At 38.3% G+C, this 23,995-nt stretch overlaps 3 protein-coding genes across 4 annotated transcripts; 2 read left to right on the top strand and 1 right to left on the bottom strand.

Moving 5' to 3' along the window:
• Positions 1 to 1,716: 1,716 nt before the first annotated feature.
• slc5a8l (solute carrier family 5 member 8, like) lies at positions 1,717 to 10,378 on the bottom strand. Of its 2 annotated transcripts, XR_009673877.1 has the most exons (16): positions 9,628 to 10,378; positions 9,240 to 9,305; positions 9,009 to 9,060; positions 8,499 to 8,566; positions 8,040 to 8,194; positions 6,399 to 6,539; positions 6,175 to 6,304; positions 5,973 to 6,061; positions 5,544 to 5,656; positions 4,291 to 4,358; positions 4,101 to 4,187; positions 3,789 to 3,976; positions 3,207 to 3,316; positions 2,754 to 2,839; positions 2,367 to 2,627; positions 1,717 to 2,336 (listed from the first exon to the last, which is right to left on the bottom strand). XR_009673877.1 is itself a non-coding variant. In XM_061043359.1 (15 exons), exons 1-15 carry the CDS (start codon positions 9,979 to 9,981, stop codon positions 2,514 to 2,516), a joined length of 1,821 nt encoding a protein of 606 aa, XP_060899342.1. In that variant the 5' UTR covers positions 9,982 to 10,378; the 3' UTR covers positions 1,717 to 2,513. The 2 variants fall into 2 exon arrangements, 1 of the variants encoding a protein (XP_060899342.1); XM_061043359.1 differs by having other exon boundaries at positions 1,717 to 2,627.
• Positions 10,379 to 12,134: 1,756 nt separating this feature from the next.
• tshba (thyroid stimulating hormone subunit beta a) lies at positions 12,135 to 13,692 on the top strand. Its single transcript, XM_061043356.1, has 2 exons — positions 12,135 to 12,353; positions 13,051 to 13,692. The coding sequence occupies exons 1-2, from the start codon at positions 12,192 to 12,194 to the stop codon at positions 13,327 to 13,329; spliced, it is 441 nt and encodes a 146-aa protein (XP_060899339.1). The 5' UTR covers positions 12,135 to 12,191; the 3' UTR covers positions 13,330 to 13,692.
• Positions 13,693 to 18,368: 4,676 nt separating this feature from the next.
• Positions 18,369 to 23,688, top strand: slc25a55a (solute carrier family 25 member 55a). Its single transcript, XM_061043362.1, has 10 exons — positions 18,369 to 18,507; positions 19,212 to 19,311; positions 19,551 to 19,676; positions 20,091 to 20,146; positions 21,424 to 21,514; positions 21,612 to 21,730; positions 21,840 to 22,035; positions 22,144 to 22,298; positions 22,395 to 22,470; positions 22,567 to 23,688. Exons 2-10 carry the CDS (start codon positions 19,292 to 19,294, stop codon positions 22,724 to 22,726), a joined length of 999 nt encoding a protein of 332 aa, XP_060899345.1. The 5' UTR covers positions 18,369 to 18,507; positions 19,212 to 19,291; the 3' UTR covers positions 22,727 to 23,688.
• The last annotated feature ends 307 nt before the right edge of the window (positions 23,689 to 23,995 follow it).

Genomic DNA, 23,995 nt, shown 5'->3' on the forward strand with positions numbered 1-23,995 from the left:
CAAGTGTGTCCTCATCTGCCACATATGCATCTGTAGGAAATGTAATAGGTTTTTTGTTTTAAATGCAAGTAATTCATAAAATGGTTTGTGTTTAACGTGTGATGAAGGGGGTTCCTTACCTGTAGCATCAGTGTTGGTTAAAGGTTGATGCAAGTATTGGATATTGTGTTTGTATTTGTAAAACAAGAACACAACCGGTACCACAGCAAACAATCCGAGGACAATGCTGAAGAGAATAGTCATATTTATTTCTGACTTGTTTAAGCCCAAACCTAGAAATACAGAAAACATAACAATAATAAGCATTAAAATAATGGCTTTAAGTCTTAAATAATAATGTCAAGCCAGTTGCCTACCATGTGTGGTTCTGTACTTTGAATCTGAGGTTGGGTTGACAGAGTGAGTTGAATTAGCTTTAGTAACTGTAGTATCAGGTGAAGTGACGTAAACTCCTGTAGTTTGCTGTAATGGTGTTGTCAGTGCAGTAAAAGTCGGTGTGTTGGTGCCAGGTGTTCCAGTTGTCAGTGATGTATGACTTGTTAGAGGAGTGGTGGTGATGGTTGTTGACTGAATAGTCTGAGGATGACTTGTGCTCTCAGTTGATGCTTCAATAGTTTTGGTGACTGCTTCCTTGTCCTGAGTTGTGTTCTCAGTCAAGTTTGAGATAACAGTTGCATGTGATGTTGTAGAGTTTGCTGTAGTTGGCATCATTGTTGTCTTATTTTGGTTTAAGGTAGTTGTTGATAATGTAGGTGTGACTGTCGTATTCCCCTTATCTTTTTGAGCCACCGCAAAATGAAACGCCAAAAGGCAGCAAGCCAGCACAGCAAACGTGGTATCCATTGCCTTGAGGTCCTCTACTGTGAAAAGAAAGACGGACTAAAAAACACTGTAACATCTGTGTTATTATGCTTAACTGTAGTTATATTGTGACTAGCCTTTAGTCTTAGCTCTTGATATTGTTAGAAGGTAAACACTATATATTATAAATAGTGTATGATCTTTTGAAAGTAGGTTCAATTTAAGAGTTTTCAAATATTTAATTCACAATGTTGCTGCAGGAAATAACTTCAGGCACACTAAACCACAGCTGTGTAAGCACTTAGAAAATACAGTAACACCTGCTAATGCTTATCTTTTGTCAGATCAGTGGAAACTTTATAATTCCCTCTCATGAGAAAGCTAAGCTAGAGAAAACCTTGATGGAGAAGAAAACAACTTATGCCGAAAATAATATCAATAGACAGTTTAAAAAGAAAAAAATACATGCTCACCTTTGTTATTATCAATGAAACAGTATCTTAGTTCACCTTCCTGCTATTGAGAGTGCCTCCATTTTACGGTAAACAACACACTTCCTGTATACTGACACAGCTTCAGGATCAGTTAGCTGGCATACTGGCAGGCAAAAGTGGGCAGGTCAGTGCTTTGTAAACTTCCTCTAGTGTATGTTGCCACAGAGACAAAGGACTCTGTTATTAACAAGACCAAAGCTCAGTTCCTCTCTTATCTGTCCCTCCCTCGCTCTGATTCTGAGGTTACGAGAAGCCTTGTTGCAAAAAGAATTAACTACGTAGTAAATGTATTTTTATTGACTGCATCAATGTTCTGTACTCTGTCTCAGATACATACCAAGGTCATACACTCACGGAAGTTCCTTGTCTTCTTGAGAGAACTTGAAACGTGCTTGTGTAAGCTTGTTTTCAGCCAACACAGTTGAACTTTGTACAAAACATTTATTAACACAGGTACGGGTAGTACAGATAGTAGTTGGGACTACTTCATATGGGTAAAGAGTTCACAATTTCCATATAAAAATAATCAAGTCATAAACAAATACTCAAAGAAATGTCCATTGTTCTTACAGTTCTTACAGTAATGCCATCATACATAGGGTAAAATAACAAACTAATCTAGTGTGCTGTCCCTTTTTGTATTAGCGTAAGGTGGAGGAGGACAATGTTCATGTAGAGAATAAAGAGCTAGCAGCCACTTTAACAATGGGCAATCATGGTATGTTACTGCTTAACAGGATGCCAGAGCAGTTAATCAGTGCAGAGCAAAATATGTGGCAACCTTGTGTTTATGTTACATGTCTTTTTCTCTATTGTTTAGGGGAATACACAACACCGTAAATGTTATAGCACTACGGAAAGGCACCACATGTTGCAGTAGATTTTCATACTGTAGGTTTTTTTAACTGTGCTGTAACTTTAGTTTAGTTAGTCAGCTTGAATATGGAATTTGAGTTTGAATGTTGTAAAGTTTAGTTTCAATAATACTAAAATGTGTCCACACGTACCTTTTCTTACTAAAACATCTAAAATCCCTTTTACCTCAAACGTAAGTCTTGTCAACATAAGGACACATACCAGTAGTTGTTGAATAATTATTTGTTCTTGGAATGTAGCAGCAGAAAATATATTTACTTATTATTTATGTGTATATACATTGAAGCGTCTCTGAAATGAAGTGAATTATAGAACAGTCTATCATTATGGAGTGTAGCAGCATCAGAGTTTGGTGGATTTTTCAACATCTGTAGTCATCATGTCGGCGTGTTTGACTGACACGTTGGCAACTCCCATGTTAAAGTCTTTTAGATCCTTTTCTTTGACTTCTGATTCCTGCAATAGGTTGAGAACAAGAAGACAACTATTAGTAAGGTGACTAAATTCAAGCTCAATGTTTTAGCTTGATGAGTAATATCATATGTCTGTACTTTATGGAACAAAAGGGTCAGTGACTCTTACCTCTGATTTACTACACCAGCTGAAGCAGAACAGGTCACTCTTCTTTACAAACAGATCAGGGTTCCTATTTTCTTGTTTGCATCCACCTGAACATAAAACACACTTCTCTAAAGACTGATATTATATTTTAACACGAGGCGTTTTTTCGGACTGCAGGAACATTTTCATAGTTCCTCCTTTTTTATTAATTCTACATCGCAGGAATTATGAACTACTTTATTTCCTAGAACCCTGTTAAGAGGAAACTTTTTAGCTCCTGCCTTAGAGTAGTTACCATGGGCGGTGCAAATGTAGACAGGAAGAAAGTTCCCATGGTGTTAAGTTCTCAGGGAACTCCCTAGTGGATAGTCCCCAAAGACCCAAAGTCCCAAAAACGGTTTGGTCCGAAAACACCTACACAGTATAGACCATGCAGGTACGGGTGTACCTCAGCATTGTAAAAAAAAGTCTCACCTGTGATCATGCTCACCAGCAGGCCAGACACCATTGTAGTCAGTGTACCCAAGAGGGAGAAGTAGACATAGGACAGAGAGTACCAGGAGTCTGCCAGAGCAGGTCTGATACTGACACAAAAAGGAATGCATTATTTTTACTCATCACCCTCCTGTTTTTCTACACTTGTTACACCAGTACGATTGTCTAAGGACATAACGGTACTTGAAGTGGGGTTGATACTAAAAAGGATCGTATCAATACTCATATTATTCTTTGGTCTCTTAAATACTTTGCTCAAAATAACATCTTCATTAGGTTACTCCATCCAACTAACCACCACCCCCCCTCTCTCTCTCCAAAATGTCTTTACTCTTTTAAGCTGTCTCAACAATAAATACAAAAGGCACAAATAATAATCTTATAAAAAAATATAATGATTCTGTTTAGAATTACATTAAACAAGAAAACAACAGGTCCTTACATTTTAGACTTTTTTTCTGCTTTGTTTACTTTGAGAGGTGATTGAGTATCCCTTTTCATTGTGATCTAGTTACATGCTTGAGTAACAGCAGGTGGACCTTTGTTTATGTCATGACTTACTCAGGCTGCGTTGGCACTGGGCTGGTCCAGGGAGCTGCTGTTGTGAAGTTTTGGCCCATTGTGCTGTTGCAGCCTATCGTGCTGAGTGGTAGAGGGTTTGTCTTGTCAATGGTTGGTGGGTAAATCTGGCCTCCGATCCCCACCCATAGAGTCAAAACTAGACCAATGATCATTCCCACAAGTCCTCCCTGTAAATCATATGCAACTTGGATCAAAAATGCCATGGATATATTTCACATTTGTCTTGATTTATTTTTGTTATGTGAGGTCACAGTGGTGCTATTGAATGTTCCATTAACAGGAAATACTCACTACTGAATTTGTTGTGCGGAAAAGCATTCCTGATAGGTAAAGACCAAGAAGAGGCCCGCTGATCATGCCAAATATGGACAAAGCTGCCTGAAAATAGAAAATCACCAGGAGGCTTGTAGTTCTTAATGTTCACCTCTTGGTGGTGCTGTATAGCAATACATGGCTGCAGTTGAGTAGCAATTGGTGTTACCTGCAAAATGCTCCCCATCAGTGAAGCCACTCCAGCCATCCCAATACACAAGGCACCGAAAAATACACCTGAGAGGTGTTGAAATGAGCATTATTATCATTGAAAGAGAAACTGCAGATCCATATGTTATTTACAGCAGATTAGCCAAGTTTCAACCACACAAGATATGATATGAGATATGACTGAATGTCACGCTTTTTTTTACCTTTTTATCATATTGCCAACTTTCAAGCAACATTACGTATCTATAAACTAAAGTAGAATGGTTTGGACAGAAGGTTTTGCATGCAGGATGTTATTTAATCGTAGCTAATCAGCCTCATCAGACCCATAGCAAATATTACCACTTCAATTTAAAATGACCTCAGCTTATTATGATATTAGTTACATAATAATTACACATGTGAATCATAATAACTACATTAAGAATTGTAGTGCTTAATCCATTCATCCAGCTCTGCCTTCACCTGGGTCATGTTCATGTACATTTAATCAAATATATCATCATTATTACTATGCTATACTCTAGGTAGGACTAAAGATGCAACATTATGTTGATAAATAGTTCTTCTCAGCACATAACACCCTCACTAGTTTTGCATTTACTGTCATTTATGTGACAGTGGAGAAAACAAAGGGTTAAGTGTCTCTTAGTTTCCTCTTTCTTACAGTGTTTGCTTTGTTGAACTGAACTTTAAGGATATTGTGACGTTCTTTGCAAACAGCATACAGAGTCAAACTCATTTATTGTCAATATTAAATTAAGGAAATGTATAACTGTGTTTGCCGTTCAATTTCTGTAACAGAACCTGAGATAGGGGCCACACCCTGTATCCTTGCCAAAAATGTCAAATTGCCTACAAGTTCCCACTTGTGATTTTCTTCTCAGTGAATTCACTTTCTTTACATTTAATTGCATTGTGAAAGAGATGTTCACTGTTTACCTCCTTCATGTCATTACTTGTTCATCTCCATCTTGTCATTACTTGTTCAATAAAACAGAAAAGCTTTCCATTAAAGGAGCCATTTTTTAGGTTGTTAACTTCATGATCAAAGTGTCGTGAAAACGATCCTACGTGTTATAGTGTTTGAGGGGTTTTTTCAAGATGTCTTGAAAGAAATAATCAGGTTTACAGGAATGCTTTTATGAAAAAGCATTCTTCACAGCAGTAGTTAGAGGCTCTTAACCTTTTTATCTTCTAATACCTGCTCACTGTTTGGCTACTGTAGAAGTCTTTTTTTACACAACTTACTCAGGCCCATGTTCATCCAGGTTGTCTGTCTCTGTGTGAGGTTTTTGCACACTGGAAGAATAAAGTCTTCAACAGTGACAGCTACTAGGGCGTTAATGCTGGAAGACACTGTGCTGAAAAATATGAAACAGTAAGCTTAAAGTCACTTTGAATGAAACACAGAAAGGCTCATGTACTTAAATGGCTCTTTAGATCAAAGGTTAGTGTCAGGTGGCATGCAGATGGTAGCTACTTGCAAGTTGTGTTAACAAAATGACTATAAATGTAAATGTAAAGATTAACTGGCTCTATCATCAGTTTATCAACAACTTGGACAGAAGGAAGAAACAACCAGGTATTTCCAGCTCATTATCTCCTTATCATTGCATCTTATCTACCTGAGCTTTTCCCTATCAACTAAACATAACTTTGTCCGCCGTCAGGCCTCACCTCAGAGTACCACTGTATGCAGCTGCCACAAATAATCCAGGGATTCCAGGGAAGTCTGCCAGAATATCCATCACCAGGTAGGGCAGCAGCTGGTTCACAAATATTTACCATTATAAAACTCTTTACTATAATTAAGTGTTACATAAGAAGGTGTGAAATGTTTGTGTGATGCGAGTTAAGAGAAAATTGCAGCTGCAGTTACCTGGTCAGGGGTGCCTATATCACTGTTTGTAAGTGGGTCACAGTTCTTGTATATGGAGTACATGGTGAGTCCAGAAAACATAGCCAGACTCACAGTAACCCACAAGCCAACCATGTTGACATACAAAGACCTGAGAGGTGAAAGAAGAGGTGTCAGGGCATGAACCTTATCTCACAGCCATTGATCATTGACTACTGTTTGCATTGCTATGCAGAAAATCTCACATCTTGGCGTGTCCCAGAGTTTTGCAAGAAATGTAGCGCTGCACCTGGGACTGGTTGATTGAGTAGATAGACACCCACATGACGCTGCCACCGACTACAATAGTCCAAAAAGTATGTCGCTTCAGCGGATTTGGGTCAAAACTGTGATTAGAGTCAGCAAAAGTACACAATGTTAAAGGGAAAGCATCAACAGTTTAACGTTCTGTAAAGTGTGAGGTCATCTCTAAGACGTTAGGCAGTTATCTGTTTTATTACACAAAGAACCTTTCCAGGGAAGTGTCCTTCCGGGGACACTATAGGCATAAAAACTTGCAAAAAGATATCAACTTTTCAGCAGAAGCCATTTTCCTCTGACATCACATGACATTATAACAGCATGAATGTTGTCATAATATCTTAACACTCTGCTCTAAGTTAGTTATATAAATACAGTAGGGATGCAGCTATTCATCAGTTAAACATCCGTATTGGCTGATATCACCCTGTTGAATAAACATCTCCCCATCAGCAAATAATGTGGCACGTGCCGATGTCTAATTGTTGCTGGCAAGCAAGTATACCTAGCTGCTGATTGAAATATAAGTTTTTGGGTTTTTTTTGCAAAAGAAGTCACCTGTTGGACAAACTCAGATTTTCTTTCTTGATCAAATTTGAAAGAAAATGTTGACGGGGTTGCTTTAAACCTTCTGTTGGACAGATCAGGGACATGCAGTTGTTCAAGACATGGGCCAGTGACATTTCGAGAGGTGGGGCTGCTAACAACATTTGAAATGCATTTAATGACATGACTCATTGAAAATCACACATACCGGTAAACATTACCAAGAAGATTAATGAAAAAATATTGGAATGAACTAAAATGTTATTTTAAACATTGGTGTTAGTATTGGCACTGATTTTCACAATGTAGGAATCTCAAAAATGTTGTTGTTTTTCCACTTTATGATTAACCATCAACTTAAAGAATGAGTGGTGAACATCCCACATGACATTGGGCTATTTTCGAGGTAATTCAACACATTTGATCACCCATTAGCTACCATTAGACAACACCTAATGTTGGCATTCAGCCATTGCTTGGCTAATATTTAAGAGAACTACAAGCTGGCTAAAAGTAAACATAAGTATTTGGTAGTGTTACTCATTACGATAAAAAAGGCCTAAATTCCTATCTTACAGTTATGTTAGTTAAAACATTTTCCCTTCTCTTTTGGTAGCTCATGGGTTACAAAATATGTGGTTTTACCTTTAAATAAATATTGTACTGTTCATTAAGATTATCTTTAATAAGTGTCCTATTAGTTGCTGATCAATTTGGAAGCATGTAAATGATGAGATTGGTCTGATTTCCCTCATTTATATGACTTACAAGTTGTAAGGAAATCAGACTAGGCTGCTCTAAGGTTGTAAGTTACAACCTTAGAGTAGCCTGGCACAATAACAACACTCGAGCTTCCCACCTTGAGCTTGACAAAGGAAAATGGCAGCTGTGTAATTATGATGAGGAGAAATAATGGAGGAATACTATTAAAGTTTGTTTTCTTGCTGCCAACTATTTGCCCTGACTCATTAGGCCCCATCCCACTTTAAAACAGCTACCTTGAGACACTTGCCATCACAAATCTGCTTGTGTACACTTACTCAAACGCCTCTAGTCGGCCTCCTTGGTCCGCGTCTTCCCATATCTTCGTCAGGCCTCCTTGTAGCACGGCTCCTCTAGCAATAACAGCCACAAACCCCGCCAGCATGATCACCATCTGCAGCACGTCTGTCCAGATTACTGCTTTCAGACCGCCCTGAAACCAAATCCATGGTAGAGCCAGCTTATCACTTCCAAGTACTATGGAAAAGTCTTTCGAATTACCGGTAAGTGCTAGTGTAGGCTGAGATGAGACTGGTTTATTCATCACAAATTTAAATAGATTGATTACAAAGTTTGGTATAAATACTATGAGGAACCAGATTTTTTTGAGTTTAACATGAAAACACAACTACGGACTATAGGATTTCAGTTGACGATTGTACTCATCATATACATCATGTATATTGTTTTGATCTCAAACTATTCATTATCTACAACATATCATGCATAGTACAAACCAAAGTGCAGTAGAGGATGCACACTGCTCCTGTAGCCACCAACACTCCCCATAGATCCAGTCCTGTGACTGATTAACACAAAAAGAATCCATTATGATTCAAGTATCAAGCCTGTTGAGACATAGCAATGTGACAGTTTAGTAACTTGAAGTCAAATTATCTTTAACTTCAATGAAATGTCTTAAGAGGAACAGGAGAGACAGATACACAGCTGTATTTCTTAACCACTCAGTCAGTAGTTTATAAACTCTGTTATCAGGACAAAGAAGTGGCATGCACAAAAGATAAAGCTGTATCATCAAGAAGCAGTGTTGTAACTCGACAAAGTTACATTGAAGGCTTAGATGTACATCCCTATCTAAACTTATTTGTCAGAGATTTGTTTACAGAAGGGCTTGTTGGAAAGAAAAAGTTGTAAATCCACAATAAACACACATACATATGGAAGATGATCATCATACAAGAGTTCATTTTTCATGACTGTATCCAGAACAAACCGCATGAACTTACTTTGATTCAGTGCAAGAGCTGGAGCATAGATGACCAGACCGGTGTACAGGGCCTGAGTGAAGATGTGACCATTAGTTGATTAGATGGAGTCAAAAAGGATTAAGGATTTTTTTTCCATGTTAATGATGGATTTTTTTCTCCATGATGGATGGTTTTATACATTTCTTTTTCCATTATCTAAGTACAAAAAGGAATGATTATTCCTCAGTTTTAAAAGCCTGTTTTATTTACCGTCTGTACGATGTACATTGATGTTCCAATTATTCGAATGGGCCGGCTGAAGCGCAACTCCAGGTACTAGAAATAAAAAGGAAAACTCGACAGTAAGACATCATGAAATTGATGAATTGCTCCACACAATGTCGCAAGAACAAATCATTAAAGCTCTTTCAATTTTTTACTTCCGCTTACATTTAGAACACTTATTTTAAAGCAATTGGAATCTATCAACCTTTGTTAATCATTAACCTTTGTCCATTTAAAAGTTGCCATGTTATCTGCAGCCTTCCAATAAAGTATGCTGGCTTTATTGGTTTTTACATAATAAGTTTTTCTCGCTGCACCTGTCATCCAGCCTTGGTAAAAATACAACAATTAAGAGTTTGTGACATTTCCCTACCTCATAGGCGCTGGTGATCCCCAGTCTGTAGAAAAGCGGGACAAAGATCTCCGCAGTGATGGCAGACATGATGGTATAGGAAAAGCCAAAGAGCCAGAAGGCAGTTCCGAACCGGTAAGCCTCGGCAGGTGTGCCAATAACTGTGATGCCAGACATGAAGCTAGCAGTAAGTGACATGGCAACAGGCACAGCTGTCATTTGCCTCCCACCCAGCAAGAACTCTACGTTGCTGGATTCTTTACGGCCTCTGATGGCCTGGAAAAGGCCAATGCCAGATGCCCCCAAAATAGTTCCAGCAAACACGACATAATCCCACACAGAGAAAGTGGCCACTGGACCACCTGTACCAACCATAGTTATCTCAGCAGAGGAGCTTCTGTTTGATGTATTATTGCTAAGTCGATCGTTCTTCCGTCTTAATTATCCTTAAACTCTTCTCAGGTCCAGTTATAAATGTTCCATTACCAACATTTCATTTTAAGCCGTCTACAAGATGATCCAAAGAGTTCAGGGTCCGTTTTTATTCTGTTTTTCCAACCAACTATCCGAGGCGCTCCATGCCTGCCTGATAGGAGAACAATGAGATACTTTAACGACAGCTCCTGCAACCGGTAGGAATCTTGTCCACTGATACTTTCAGGAGTCTATAAAGATTAGTTCACTTTAGTTAATAATCCATCAAGAACACACTGAAGTCAGCCATAATTTCATTGACTGTCAAAGGTCAGGATGCTGTGTTTTGTAGAGGTTGGGCTGTTTATCTAAAGCCAAACAAGACATTCTGAAGTGACACAACATCACCTCTTTATAGCGTTCACCTCCGGACTAATCAGTGGTTACTGGAGTTGTGAGGGATATCAGGAGGCAGGACGGGTTGGATGATTACAGCTGCTGTGATATCTTTTCTATGTGTCATAAATGATTACTGAAGCTTTTTTTAGCTGAACTATATCTTTGATTATCACTATAGTCATGCATGGAGACGCATGTCATTTAAAATAATTAAACATGCCGACATCTGCAACATAATTGCAAAGGAGGGAGGTTTTAACTGTTGACAAGGGCCTTTGACTGTACATAAAGTTTTATGTGTGAATCATTCTAATATTAGTAAACTATTGAATGAGTTAATTCAGTTTAGTCACTCTTAATGAGAACGATCAGATCCATCATACCTCAGGAAGTTAATGAAAAATGGCAATTACTGTTAATGTTTGTAAAGGTTAAGTAAGAGCCAGGGAAAGAAACAAGCTGCTAAATGGACATTGACCCTTACACTTTTCTGTTTCTGTTTTCACTCTATTGTAATGTTCACTGACAGAGTTACTCACTACTACTGAATGAAAGCACATGTCAGCCAGTTAGCCCCGTGCACTTTAAACGAAGACTTTCATAAGACAAAGACTTCAGGAATAAGAACTGTGATCCAAGTGGAAAAAGAAGAAATCTGTTTCCCCTATACTTTTGTGTGAGACATTAATTTATGACCCAGTGCAGGAAATCCAAATAAAGTCTGTGTTTGTTTGGGGGGAAATCTCAACAATGACAACTAATTAAAATGCACCGTACTGACTATCAGAGAAACTTTGACTATTATCAACTATCATTAAACAAAAACATAGATAAGAACATCTCTGATAATCTGATAGTGTTGGGAGGAATGATCGCGATGTCCTGACAGCAACTGTCAGTTTCTGCAGTCTGTATTTGAAGTACTTGGTTTGGTCTGAGCAGATTAGATAAACCAGCTCTGTACATTTTCTACCTGTGTTGAACACATGTTTGGACTGCAACTTTTTGTGAATTCCGTTCTGCACATTGCTGACTGGTGTAAATTTTTGTTAACAGTAATGCATGAAGCAACATTTAGTTATCCAAATCTGAAATAGTTTGTAGAGGAAAACAAGCTTTTTCTTGTTCTCAGTGTTTTATTCAAATGAAATAATTTTTTTGGGGAAAATTACAACATAACACTTTAATGTCCGTTTGTACGGAAAGTACATAAATCACATAACAATCACATCACATGTAAATTAAAAATCACACAAAGACAACATAAGTTGCATTATAAATCACAGTCCATGAGTGAGTAATGAAGTAAACTTCATGTTAAAATATAATGCATTCTTTGCATCTTTTATACATTTTCTGACATCTAGTGGACAGATGGTGATATGAAGGCTTTCTTCTGGTATAGAATCCAATGCGTCATTTTCTTCGACTGCTGAATGAATACTCATCATGAAGGAAATCATTAATTCATGTCATTCACATAATGGACTTAAAGTTCAGTTCCTTTTCGTCATAGATCGAGGATAACGGCTAACATGGATAAAGGATGATTATAAAAAGTTCTCATAAATACTTTTCAGCGGGGATTCTCAGACTCACAGAATCATCAGACCTGCAAGCTGTTGAGGTAAATCCACCTGCAGAGAGAAACATAAAGGTTATACTTCTGATCTGGATTTTCTGGTGGTCAGGTTTTCACATTCTCTTCCTTTTCCATACAGGTTCCAAGTTAATCATAAAAAAAGAAAAGAAAAAAAGCTACACCCTCTAACATGGAGACTGCAGTGTTCACCTGCTGGCTCCTTTTTCTGCTGTTCAGCCCAGCTGTTCCCATGTGTATACCCACTGACTTCACCCTGCACGTGGAGAGACCAGAGTGTGACTTCTGTGTGGCCATCAACACCACCATCTGTATGGGATTCTGCAAATCATGGGTAAGAACGTTCTTCGTGGTGAAGTAACAGATTGTCGTTCATATCTTTTGGTTGATAAGAAAAACTGACAAATCAAAAAGATTAAAACTATCTTTATTTGAACAGGGGAGACATTCATCAACATCATAATGCTGCTGAGTGTGCTCAAAGGCTAATCCTCATCAGCGGTTGTTGTTGGTATTCTACAAAGTAGATGAAAGTAAAAAAGCAAATAGAAAAAAAATACATTTGATCACTATAGAAGTGGGTTAGCGCTGTTGCCTCACAGTTTGGAAGTTCCTGGTTCCAATCCCGGTCGGACAGGAGCCTCTCTGAGTGGAGTTTCCATGTTCTCCGCGTGTATGCGTGGGCTCTCTCTGGGTACTACTTGAATTGGAAAAAGGAAAAATTGTTTGGATGATTTCTTTTGAAATGTAGTCATAAAATTCAATTATTACCTGACATTATTTAATTTAATGTATTTGTAAAATATGAATTTAAAATATTACATGTTAGATCTGACATTAAGAATATCCATTTCAAGTCGCGGTTGTGTTTGTGCTGAGATTAATTTCATTAAATCCATTTTTTTTTTCATAATTACATTTCAATTTTTGGCTCCAAACAGTCACACTTTCTAAACGTTTGTGTTTTCAAGAAACTGAAATAAAGTTGTATTATAATTGAATTCATGTGTGTTTGTGTGTGTGATAAACAGGACAGTGTCGTAAAGGGCCAACACAGCCTACCCTTCCTCAAACAGAGAGGATGCACCTACGACACAGTTGAACATCGTACAGCTGCTCTGCCCGGCTGTCCCATCAGGACGAACCCTGTCTTCACCTACCCCGTGGCTCTCAGCTGCAAGTGTGATTACTGCAAGACTGAAACGGATGACTGTGCACACAGAGCCGGCGCAGTTGGAGCTCGGTGCAACAAACCAGTCAGACGTCTTTACCCGTATCCTGGCCAGAGCAACTACCTGACCCCTTTCTGATTGATAACATTTAACTTTCTCATGAGTCATTCTTTGCTGAAGTTACACATCTTAAGCTGCATGATTCATACGTGTTTTGAAAGAGAGAAACGTGACCCATGGGCTTGTGATGTTGCCTAGCACGTTCTGTTTTATTGCCTGTTGTACCAGCCTGTTTCCTTGTGCCTTTGTCCCCAGAGCTGTCTGAACTGGAGCTCTGCTTCTCAGTTTACAATGCAGCTGTTGATCCTTTTGTGTGTTTTGTTAACCTTAATTAATTATCTTCCTCTGAACTCATAGATGTGAGACTCATGGATTTATTATGTTTACTCTGTAAGGGATACTCTGAATACACCTCAATTAAAGCTCAAGTCTCTAAATAGCTCTCTGCCTAAGCCTTGCTTCACTTAATCACATCCTGTGCCAATCCATTCTGCTCTGTTTTCAACACAACAAACACTAAAGCCATAACAGCCCACAATGTCATCTCAGGGCACTATATTTGCCTCAGCAGTCATCTGAGTGCACGTGTGAGTTGACACGCCTTATAATTTTAGACATCCTAGTGGAGGAGGGTTGACCCATAATGATCACGCACACAGCAGGGTTACCAAACGCCAAAATCACATGGTCAGTTTGATAACTGTAGGGTGATTTTGTCTCATCACAAGTAGTTCATGTTTAGTTTCCCGTCACATTTCCCGGGAATTTGGGAGGACAGCTGATGCTTATTAATAGGCTGTCCGAGTGAGGGAATGTATGACTGATCCATCATGTGGATCTGTGTGACATTGTTCTTATCACTCTACTTCATAAAGTGTCACTTCTGTTTAGTTCAGCTTTCTTCTTTCAGTGACTATTCTGTAAGGCTCAGATCGTTATTGTTCTTATTTGTGGGTTCTGCAGCTGTCAACTTTTTATGATCTTTTTATGAATTGAGTAAAACAAAAAAAAGATATTAAAAAAGCTGGTGAACAAAAGACCCACAGGACATCAGATTTAAAGGGATAGCACAAAAGGGAGATCAACAATGTATTGGTTAGATGTCATAGGTGCCACTTTATCAGCAAACAGAGCTGATCTACGTCTGCATTACTCACGTTATGCCTGCATCACTCATACAGTAACTGACAGCAATCACAATATAAGTCACCTTGAAGCCACCTTGAGGTTTGTTTTTGAAAGGTGGCAACAAACTAAAGGAGGTCAAGCAGACTGTATAAGGGGGGAAGAGCGTTTGAAAACTGGTTTCTAAAAGGCTGCGCCACTATCAACTTAACAACCCTCCTCTGTTTAACCTTGCAGACAGTCAACAAACACATTGGTGCACTACTTTTTCAACCGTGGTGTTTGTAGTCAGTTGGCTTTGGCTGTGTTTGTCCGTGTTATCAAATTAAGTAAGCGCCTCTTGTCCGTACACCAATATTGGTCAAAAGTGAAAATATTCCATTATTTTATTAGACAGACATGTTTATACTTGGTCAAGCTTTCTTTATAGGGGAAAGATAACCAATTCATATTAACCAACTCTCTACAAAGCTGACTATATGTGTATGTTAAAAAAGGCTAATACAGTACTTGATATGGTTGAGGCCTTGTTTTAATCCTTATGCCCACTACTTTGGGGTTAATTATGTTAAATTGATAATGCTAACAGTTGACCTGAGGTGACTCTAAAGTCATCTGTCTGATATGGCACAATAGTTTGAAATACATGGCCCCAATTCCCTGTGCTGTTGTTTTGAAAACGCTATTGGATAAGGCATGGGCTGAAAGGGAATTTGCTCCCATCAGCAGTCCAAGAGAAGCAGCCATGAGGTCCACATACCGACCAGTCATTCACACAAACTGTACAGTTTTGTTTGTGTTGTGGTTATTCAACTAGAAAAATGGGAGAAAATGTTTTGTCATGTGAGCCGCACAGGCGGACAATGATGGTCTGGCATTTGGTTAATCCGGGCACCAGTCTAGTCTAGACTGTATGGTTTACACCTCCATTTATCAACAACTATGGCGCAAGTTATGACATTCATTGTCCTCTGATTGGTTCCCGTGTTTTCGACAGCAGGGTGATATTCCTTTTTTTTATGTGACTGTTTAATGGGTAGACTGTAATGAATATTGTAACAGATATTCATTGTCCCCACACATGTGTCCTTGTACCTTTTTTTTTGATCACCAGTTTTGTCCAAGACTGATGGTACTCACAATTAGGGCTAGGATGGGAATCTTTGGGTGTCTCACGATTCAATTCAATTTCAATTCTTGGGGGTCACAATTCGATTCAGAATCGATTTCCAATCCAAAAACGATTCATGATTCATGATTCATGATTCATGATTCAAAGTATTAGTAAATACTTTAGGATTTACTCCAGTCATCTGTGAGACTGGCTGAATTTCTTTTTCTTTTTGGCATTCTACTGAGTTAAAGAGCTAGCCTCAGCACTTAGCAGGGAGTGGCTGACTAGCCAAAAAAAAAAAAAAATACAAATACCGGTAATCGATTTTTGGAAATTATGAATCAATTTTAAATCTTAGAAGAGAAGAATCTAGATTTTTACATAAATCGATTTTTTTGCCCACCTCTACTCACAACATCAACAGTTGTATTTAATTAGATCACTACTAATTGACACTCATAGCATGCTAACACCCTAACCTTATATGTGTTAGCATTTAACTCCTGGAGCCACTGTGACTATTTATTGCTAAACAAAGCTGCAAGCATGGCTCCATAGCAGGCAGGAACCTTGGAGACCTTGTGACTGTGTTTGTTTTAACAAAATGTATATTCACCAAATTCAAGCAGCAGCCATTTTCCTCTGAGTTCACGTTCAAAAACGTGAGTCTAAAATGTTATTAAAAAAGACAATGACTTAACACTGTTACAGTTATATGAATGTAGGAACAAATTGTGTCATCTCTTCTCAACTAATCAGCAACTGGGGTCTTATTCTGGTACAAATGTTGGATATTATATACATATATATATATATATATGTATATATTAATGTTAGAGAGATTGATGTTTGATTGTTGTAGTTAAGTTTTTGCTGTACTGTTTCCTTCCCTGATCTATCTATATATATATATATTGCTATAGATTTTTTCGTTTTATGGGGAGTTTTTATTGCTGTGAGCTGTTTTCTATTTGCTAACCACATCAACTGACATTAATCTGTCACCCCAATGTACAAAATGTATGCAGCATGGGTTGGGCTTTCATCTTTAAGAACATTATTATCTGATGCAGATAAAAGTAGGTCAGACATGTAATTGAATAAATCCTCTGGAATCAAGTATGCATGAAAGTGTGTCACCCTCCATTGTGGCTCATACAGATGTTGCAAATGAAGCAGTGTTTTCATCATAACAACAGACAAACTAAGCATTCACATTCATACTGTTATTCTGCTCCAGTAACAATTTGATACATTCTTCTTATAAACATATTGTTGTTGCATAGTATAAAGCTTATTTTATGATTTCAAACATTTTACAAAACAGACTGTCTGCCCTACCCCTGGGTAATTAATGTGAGTTATTACTCCTACCTGAATCCTGAATTCCTACATATTTGGTAAACTGTCATTGAAATACAAGAGATAAAGATCTAAATAGGTCAAGTATGGTAGGTGTCGACAGTGAGTTACACTGAATAGACTAGAAACATTTAGACAAGAGAAGACCATAATCTAGTGGATCTTTAAGTGTGATACCAATGCAAAGGCTGCATAACTTGTAGATGATATGCACCACGCCCTGATGCAAAAAAAATTAAGCCGGCCTGTCATGTATTTGCATTGAAAGACCACAACCTATTGGTATGGAATGACCACATAGAAGAACTAGTTCGAACAAGAGCCCTCTTGTATGTGGTATCCACCCCTTAATCATGCAGCTATTTTGTTCTGTGAGTTCCTGGGATATCTTTTGTTTCTGCCTTCACTTTGACAAGAGATATGCCATGTTTGTCTTGTCACATCAGTACTCTTCTTGTCTCTACATGCATCAAAGGGGATTTAGTTGGATGCCTCCTCCAGCAAAAAACCTGCTTCTTATGCACACAGTTGCAGAGTCACAGCAGTGAGTTCAAAGCGGTGAGGGCTTTGCTTATAGGATACTTAAACGGTGGACAATGAGGGAGGGGTTGAATTCCTCAGCTCCCCCATCCACATTTCTCCAGCTGAATGATGGCCCACAAGAACAAAAGACCAACATAGCCTACGTAATAAAGAAATATGATACTAATTTCTGCATTTAATAATTCTTAAATTACCACAGCTTAAGTACTGACAATGCAAGAACACTGACTTTAATAAAAAAATGTTTTTATATCATACATTGCTCCATATGAAAGATGCATTTACATGTAACAAGCAATGTTGTAACACGTCAAGACAGAGGATATGTAACATGTCACTTGTTGGCCAATACCAGTACATCTTTTGCAATGACCCATATTTAATTTTCAAAAACTCCCTCATGTGATACATCTTTTTCTTTCATGCAACTATTGCTGTTGGATTAAATATATCTAATTAAAATCTACAGTCAAAGTAGAAGTTCCCCAAAATGGTACTTAAGTATATAGTTAGTAACTTTCCACTAGGACGCACACTAGCAGCACGTGAATGGAAAAGTCTAGAATCATACAGAATGATTTCATCCCATTTAGACACTCACAAGCTTAACTGAGTGATCCTAATGCCATTATCAACTTAGCCCAGTGACTTTCAATTGGCCAAAATCACCTTAACTTAAAGGGCATACTATCCTAGCCTTAGGTTAAGCAATAAACAGGTATTAACGCGGCCTTATTGACATTCTTCAATTTAAAATCACAAATTAAAACAACATAATCCTCAAACAATGGTTTCGCTCAACACACATCCGTGTTCATCCTGGTAGTATATGATTGGTTGAACATTTTGATTGATTGGTCTACCGTCCAATGAAATAAGGGGAAGGTCCGAGTCAGCAAATCATTCCGAGTGTTCACATTTCCTTGACGGTGATTGGTTCTCAGGCAGTGGTAGTAAGGTCTAGGCCACGCCCCCAGTTTGAAACTCAATGGAAATTTCCACTCTCTCCACTCGATAGTATAATAGCAGAAGTGACTCCGGCAGGCCAGTGAGATCATACCAGACAGACGGCTTGTAACAATCTTAAAGAACAATTACAAGACAATCTCTCGGTAAGTTAAACATTTTACATTATGATTTTTGTATAGTTATGTGTTTTCAAGTCATTAATAAGCTCGTGATAGCCACCTTGTTCACTTTTTGTACCAGTTTTTGGTCTGAATGGATACAAAAAAAACCCATAAAACCCCGTGGTTATCTGCTAACCTAGCCGCCCGGTACAAATAAAACCGAGAACAGCTGCTCATAAACTTAAGAGACACAACCGTAAATCAAATGAGACTGTGTAAAAACCTATTACAGTCATTCAGCTGGTCGGTGTCTGTGCATAACCTTTATTTAAACCGCTTTAAATGTTGTTCACACACAGCACTTGTTCGGAAAGAAGTGACGTGCATTTGCATTTTTCCATTAAAACGCATTGAACTAAGCTTATAATGAAGTCAGTTTTATGTCAAGCCAGTGCGTGAAAATTGCGTTAGATTTCAGCGGTTACGAAAGATGAGTATCAAGAATGTATGAAAGGCGGTAGTGGCCATATATGGTGTTCCGGTATGTGAGTTAGACCCCGCCCACTGCGAGTACTACTCAAATTACAGCAGAGCCCCTGCATCATGACCTCGTGAGCCTGAGGCACCTAGACACGTCAAAGCCTCCCCTCTGAATGAGATAAAGCTCTGTGTACATAGTCTGTGAGTTCTCGGGAACCTGCCTGTCCGTTCAGTGGTGATAAACTCATCCAATTTTGTCTTTCTAGGAATCTATTCATTGACTGAAGAAAACTTGGATCTACAGTTCTACCTTTGCACATATATTTAAACTTGATTTAAAGTCATCATGTCTCAGCAGCAGATCAGGTGAGTGTCACTTTTATATTCACATTTTTCTCCATATAGAGAACTGTATTAATGTATTTGTCCTATCATCTGAAGATGTAGTTTTTTCATAATGAAAGTAAACAGAGAAATTAAACCTTCATAATTAAGTAGCTTAAGATAATTAATTATCCTTTTTGTACTTGTCAGATTCATGCCTTACAATCAATTCAAACAGTTTCACAATATTGATTGTTTTCGTCTCTGTTGTTGCCTTTCAGCCTCCCCGCCAAGCTCATTAATGGAGGTATAGCTGGCATTGTTGGGGTAACCTGTGTCTTCCCTATTGACTTGGCCAAGACCAGGTTACAGAATCAGAGACACGGCCAGCAGGTCTACAAGAGCATGTAAGTATTTGTACTTCTCCGTCTGTAATGACATCACACTCTAGTTTCCCAAATCTTATGGCATTACGCCTACTACCTCCATTTGTAATCCAGTACTATTCCTGCTAATCCCACAATGACGCCAGGACCAGGTGTAGAAGAAGTGTAGCATTTCGTGAATCCCCGTGATGACCATTTATAGCTCACATTCCTATGAAATGAGCTGGTGGGATGCTTTCATATGCATGTGAAGGATGGAAATTTACTGCTCCATTTACTCACTCAGCATTGATGTTCCCTAAGAGCAGCTGCAAATTAACTAATATGATTGAACTGTCATTGTGATTTGATATTTGGGCTTTTTAAATTTTGCTTCAGGAAAATATGAAATTGTTTCTTTTTATTAACTTTATTTAACGTTTTTTTCTCCTGAAGGATGGACTGCCTTGTGAAGACAGTCCGATCAGAGGGCTACTTTGGAATGTACAGAGGTAAGACTAAAGCAAATTTGACTATATTACTAATCAGTAGCCTAAATGAGTAGCAATGGGTTCAATTTGAGGGTGGGTAAAATCTTTTTTTGGTTTTAACAATAATTACAACTAGGTTCATACTGGTAAAGATTCAGCTGCAGTTTATTCTGAATGCATGGGTTGCTTGATTAACTTAAACATGTAATAAATGGTTAAAATAAATGGGATTGGGATACAGTGGAAATAGTTGTTTTCATGCCAAGTGGTTTTGCAGCTTTAAGCTCTGGTGTGTTTTGATAGAATTCATGCATTACTTAGAAAACCCTTCTTGTTTGATTTAGATTTTATTTAATGTAGAAAAGGAAAAGTAAAATCTTGTGGTTGTTATGAAATGTGAGGTAAATTGAGACCTTTAGTCTGGGTCTCTGCTTGTGTGAGGAAAGCTGTTTGTTTGCATCTGTGTTTTTCATATTACAGACTTGGGTCCCCCTGGGATATTGAAGGCTAGCCGATAAGGCGCAGCCACGCTGGAGGCAAATCATTTAATGGTTCTTACAATATTGCTCTATTTAAAACTATAGGCACACGTTTTTGTTTTGCCATCTATTTGTTCTGTATTTTGACTTCTTCTTCATAACCTCATGGCTGTCTCTTTACTGTCCTGTCAACGTGTCGTATATCATTTTCTAGACTTTGAATTGTGTCTTTGTGGACTTGGGTTGATCTTAAATGAATCTGTGTTGATGTAAAGCATATTTTTAAAGGTCAACACTTTCACAGATCAGTCTGTAAGAATACCTAAAGTCTACGTACACAGTACTTGGTCAAATACTTCTGTGTGTCCATTCACTAACATCCTTTTATTTCTCTTGTATGCTGATGTCATCATTCTCTTTCTGACTTGTACCCTCTCAGTAGACTCACAGACTTCCTTTTCTCCAAGTTCTCTCTACATATAGAGGGCTCTTTTTTCATAAACTGACCCACTGTATTTGATAGACTTTGCATCTCCCTCTGGATATCCTTCTATTTCTTTCCTTGTCTTGTGTCTCAGTTTGATTAGTTTCTGATTTTCCCTCTCAATGTCATGTTTTGATTTATTTCTGTTGATGTAATCCCTCTCCATCATCATAACTGAAGCTACTTTAAATTGTGTATGCATTAATAGTTATGGCCTTTTGTACATTTTAATGCTGTAATGATAGTGGTGGAAATGTTTTGTTTTTTTAAATATGTGCTGAACAAGAGCTCTTTATCGTGACAGAAGAAGTAACTGTGTTCATTTTTCTCCCCAGGTGCTGCTGTTAATTTGACCCTGGTCACCCCAGAGAAGGCAATCAAGCTTGCTGCTAACGACTTCTTCAGGCAACACCTTGCTAAGAATGGGTACGACACATTGTCTCATAAAAATCATCTAAAGATTAAAAAAAAAAAAAATACTGCTTGTCTTGTTTTACTGAGTTTTTCTCTCTTGTGTTCACAGAAAGGGACTGACAGTGTTCAAAGAGATGCTGGCAGGTTGTGGTGCAGGCATGTGCCAGGTCATTGTAACCACCCCAATGGAAATGCTCAAGATACAGTTACAAGATGCAGGCAGACTTGGTGAGAAGAATTGCAGTTAAAGTTCAACATTTTCAGTTTGGCTTTTACAAAGCCTAAAACAAACCCAGAATTTGTGTGTTTATTTCTTTCTTTTGTCCTTTATCCGCAGCGGCCCAGAAGCAAAAACCAGTCATGATGTCTCCCACCAAGCTGGTGGTCACCAACACCATGCTCAGTCGCTCATATATCTCTGGCACGGTGGTCTCAGCACCACGAGCTGTGTCAGCCACTCAGATAGCTAAAGAACTACTCCACACACAGGGCATCCATGGGCTCTACAAAGGTCTAGGAGCAACACTGATGAGGTAAAACTCAAATTTATTTTCCCCCTAAGAGCAACCATGTCAACCTGTTAGACAAGTTACGTTTGTATTAGGTTTCACTCTTATTCAACATTTATTTTTTTCTTTTAGGGATGTTCCTTTTTCTGTACTGTACTTCCCCTTGTTTGCAAACTTGAACCTCCTCGGCAAACCGAGTCCTGAGGAAGCATCTCCCTTCTATTGGGCTTTCCTCTCAGGCTGTGTGGCCGGATCAACTGCTGCTGTGGCTGTTAACCCCTGTGATGGTGAGTTATATGAGCCTTGATGTTTTTTTCTGATTATAAATTCCAAGACTGGAATATTTCTGCAATTTTTTTCTAATGTTTTCTTCTTTTTCTTAGTGGTGAAGACCAGACTGCAGTCACTGAACAAAGGGTCCACTGAGGAAAGTTACAATGGAATCCTGGATTGTGTGAGGTAAAACAATTGAGGTTTTCATTGTTGTATAATTACCCCTTTATTTCTGCTTTAATGCAGGCGTACAAATAAACTTTGTCCTTTGTTTCTCTGCAGTAAAATCATGAGGAAGGAGGGACCCTCTGCCTTCCTGAAGGGTGCCGGCTGTCGAGCTCTCGTCATAGCTCCTCTGTTCGGCATTGCACAGGTTATGTACTTTGTTGGCATTGGCGAGTACATCGTTGACAACTCGCCTCTAAGGCTCCTGTCGCCATGATCATCTACCCTTTATCTGGATATGAGGAGGACCTCTTAAGAGCGAAGGTGGTTGGAAAAACTGGCAGCTACATACACCAGTTTACAGCAAACACATATAGTCTTGTCTGATGAGGTCAGAAAGGCTTCAGGGTGTGAAGACCTACAGTTTCATCTCTGTACGGTCTGAAAGTTGTGTTGCACTTGAAAACTTTGTGACTTATCCAGTAGGCCGTGGCCCACATTTGCACTTGAAGCAGTTTAAGACTTAATGAGATGTGGGGTCCAGAGTTGCAGTTTTATTCTTTCTCTATCCCTGAAACAGCTCTGCTGTGTTTCCCTCTGTGAGGGAGGGGAGCTCACTCCATCAAAGACAGACCGTAATCTGTGTTTACATCATTTATTTTAATGTGAATGCTAGTTTATTTTCAGATTGCTGAAATACAGCAGCTTGCAGTACTCTTGTTAGTGAGGTTTTTTTTCTTTGCCTTACATTCATGTGACTTCACATGGGGGACACTCCTGGCAACATTACAGCAATAACTTAGTATACATGTTAAATCCGACTGACCATGAACCTTCGTACTGATTAGGGACCACATACATTTGCCAAACCATCAGCAGTGTCCTGTTAGATACTTGATATTAACTCTACAGTTGTTAACTGGTCTGTAAACTTCAGTCTGTGTATGTTGTGATCTGCAAAAACTGAATATGCATTCATGCTCATTATACATGTATGTATAAACTTATGCACGACCTCTGTTTAGACATTTAAATATGCAATCGATGACTGAAAAATATTCTTGGTTTATTCCTTCAGAAGAGCAGATTGACATTTGTCTTTGGCATTGTGCCCACAAAGCATTATTACTGTGACTGAACATGTGAAAGATGACTGTTACCAAATGTTGTATTTGTCATGGCTTTTTGTACACACGATATATATATATATATATGCATTAAAAACTTGCAGAAAGTTAATTTTGTGTTTGTTGATTGATTGAATGACTTGGCGACTATAACGAAGACGTAGTGTCTTATAAGTCTAATATGCACTAATGTTTTCTTGAAACTGCCAAAGGAAGTTTATGTGAGTGTAAAAGATGTTAAATCAATACAATCTGGGTATGAACTAGTAATAAATGTTTGATTTTAGCTTTACAATTGTTACACGTCTTGAATTAGAAGTTCTGAGTAAATGTGTATCTTTCTAATCTGTCGTAAACTTACTAAACTAATTATACCACAATATGGAAACGTGGCTTGAGAAAATTAATTATTTTCTTGA

The sequence above is a fragment of the Labrus mixtus genome, chromosome 7 (assembly GCF_963584025.1).
Source record: "Labrus mixtus chromosome 7, fLabMix1.1, whole genome shotgun sequence".
NCBI classification, from domain to species: Eukaryota; Metazoa; Chordata; class Actinopteri; order Labriformes; family Labridae; genus Labrus; species Labrus mixtus.

What these genes read in the sequence shown, in the direction of transcription:
- tshba (XM_061043356.1), top strand. Translation starts at nt 12,192, where the DNA reads ATGGAGACTGCAGTGTTCACCTGCTGGCTCCTTTTTCTGCTGTTCAGC. An exon ending in TGGGATTCTGCAAATCATGG is followed by an intron (nt 12,354 to 13,050) that starts GTAAGAACGTTC and finishes TGTGATAAACAG; the next exon opens with GACAGTGTCGTAAAGGGCCA.
- slc5a8l (XM_061043359.1), bottom strand. Translation starts at nt 9,981, where the DNA reads ATGGTTGGTACAGGTGGTCCAGTGGCCACTTTCTCTGTGTGGGATTAT. An exon ending in CAATGTACATCGTACAGACG is followed by an intron (nt 9,061 to 9,239) that starts GTAAATAAAACA and finishes ATCTTCACTCAG; the next exon opens with GCCCTGTACACCGGTCTGGT. An exon ending in TGATGGGGAGCATTTTGCAG is followed by an intron (nt 4,188 to 4,290) that starts GTAACACCAATT and finishes TTCTATTTTCAG; the next exon opens with GCAGCTTTGTCCATATTTGG.
- slc25a55a (XM_061043362.1), top strand. Translation starts at nt 19,292, where the DNA reads ATGTCTCAGCAGCAGATCAG. An exon ending in CAGCAGGTCTACAAGAGCAT is followed by an intron (nt 19,677 to 20,090) that starts GTAAGTATTTGT and finishes TTTCTCCTGAAG; the next exon opens with GATGGACTGCCTTGTGAAGA. An exon ending in ACAAGATGCAGGCAGACTTG is followed by an intron (nt 21,731 to 21,839) that starts GTGAGAAGAATT and finishes CTTTATCCGCAG; the next exon opens with CGGCCCAGAAGCAAAAACCA.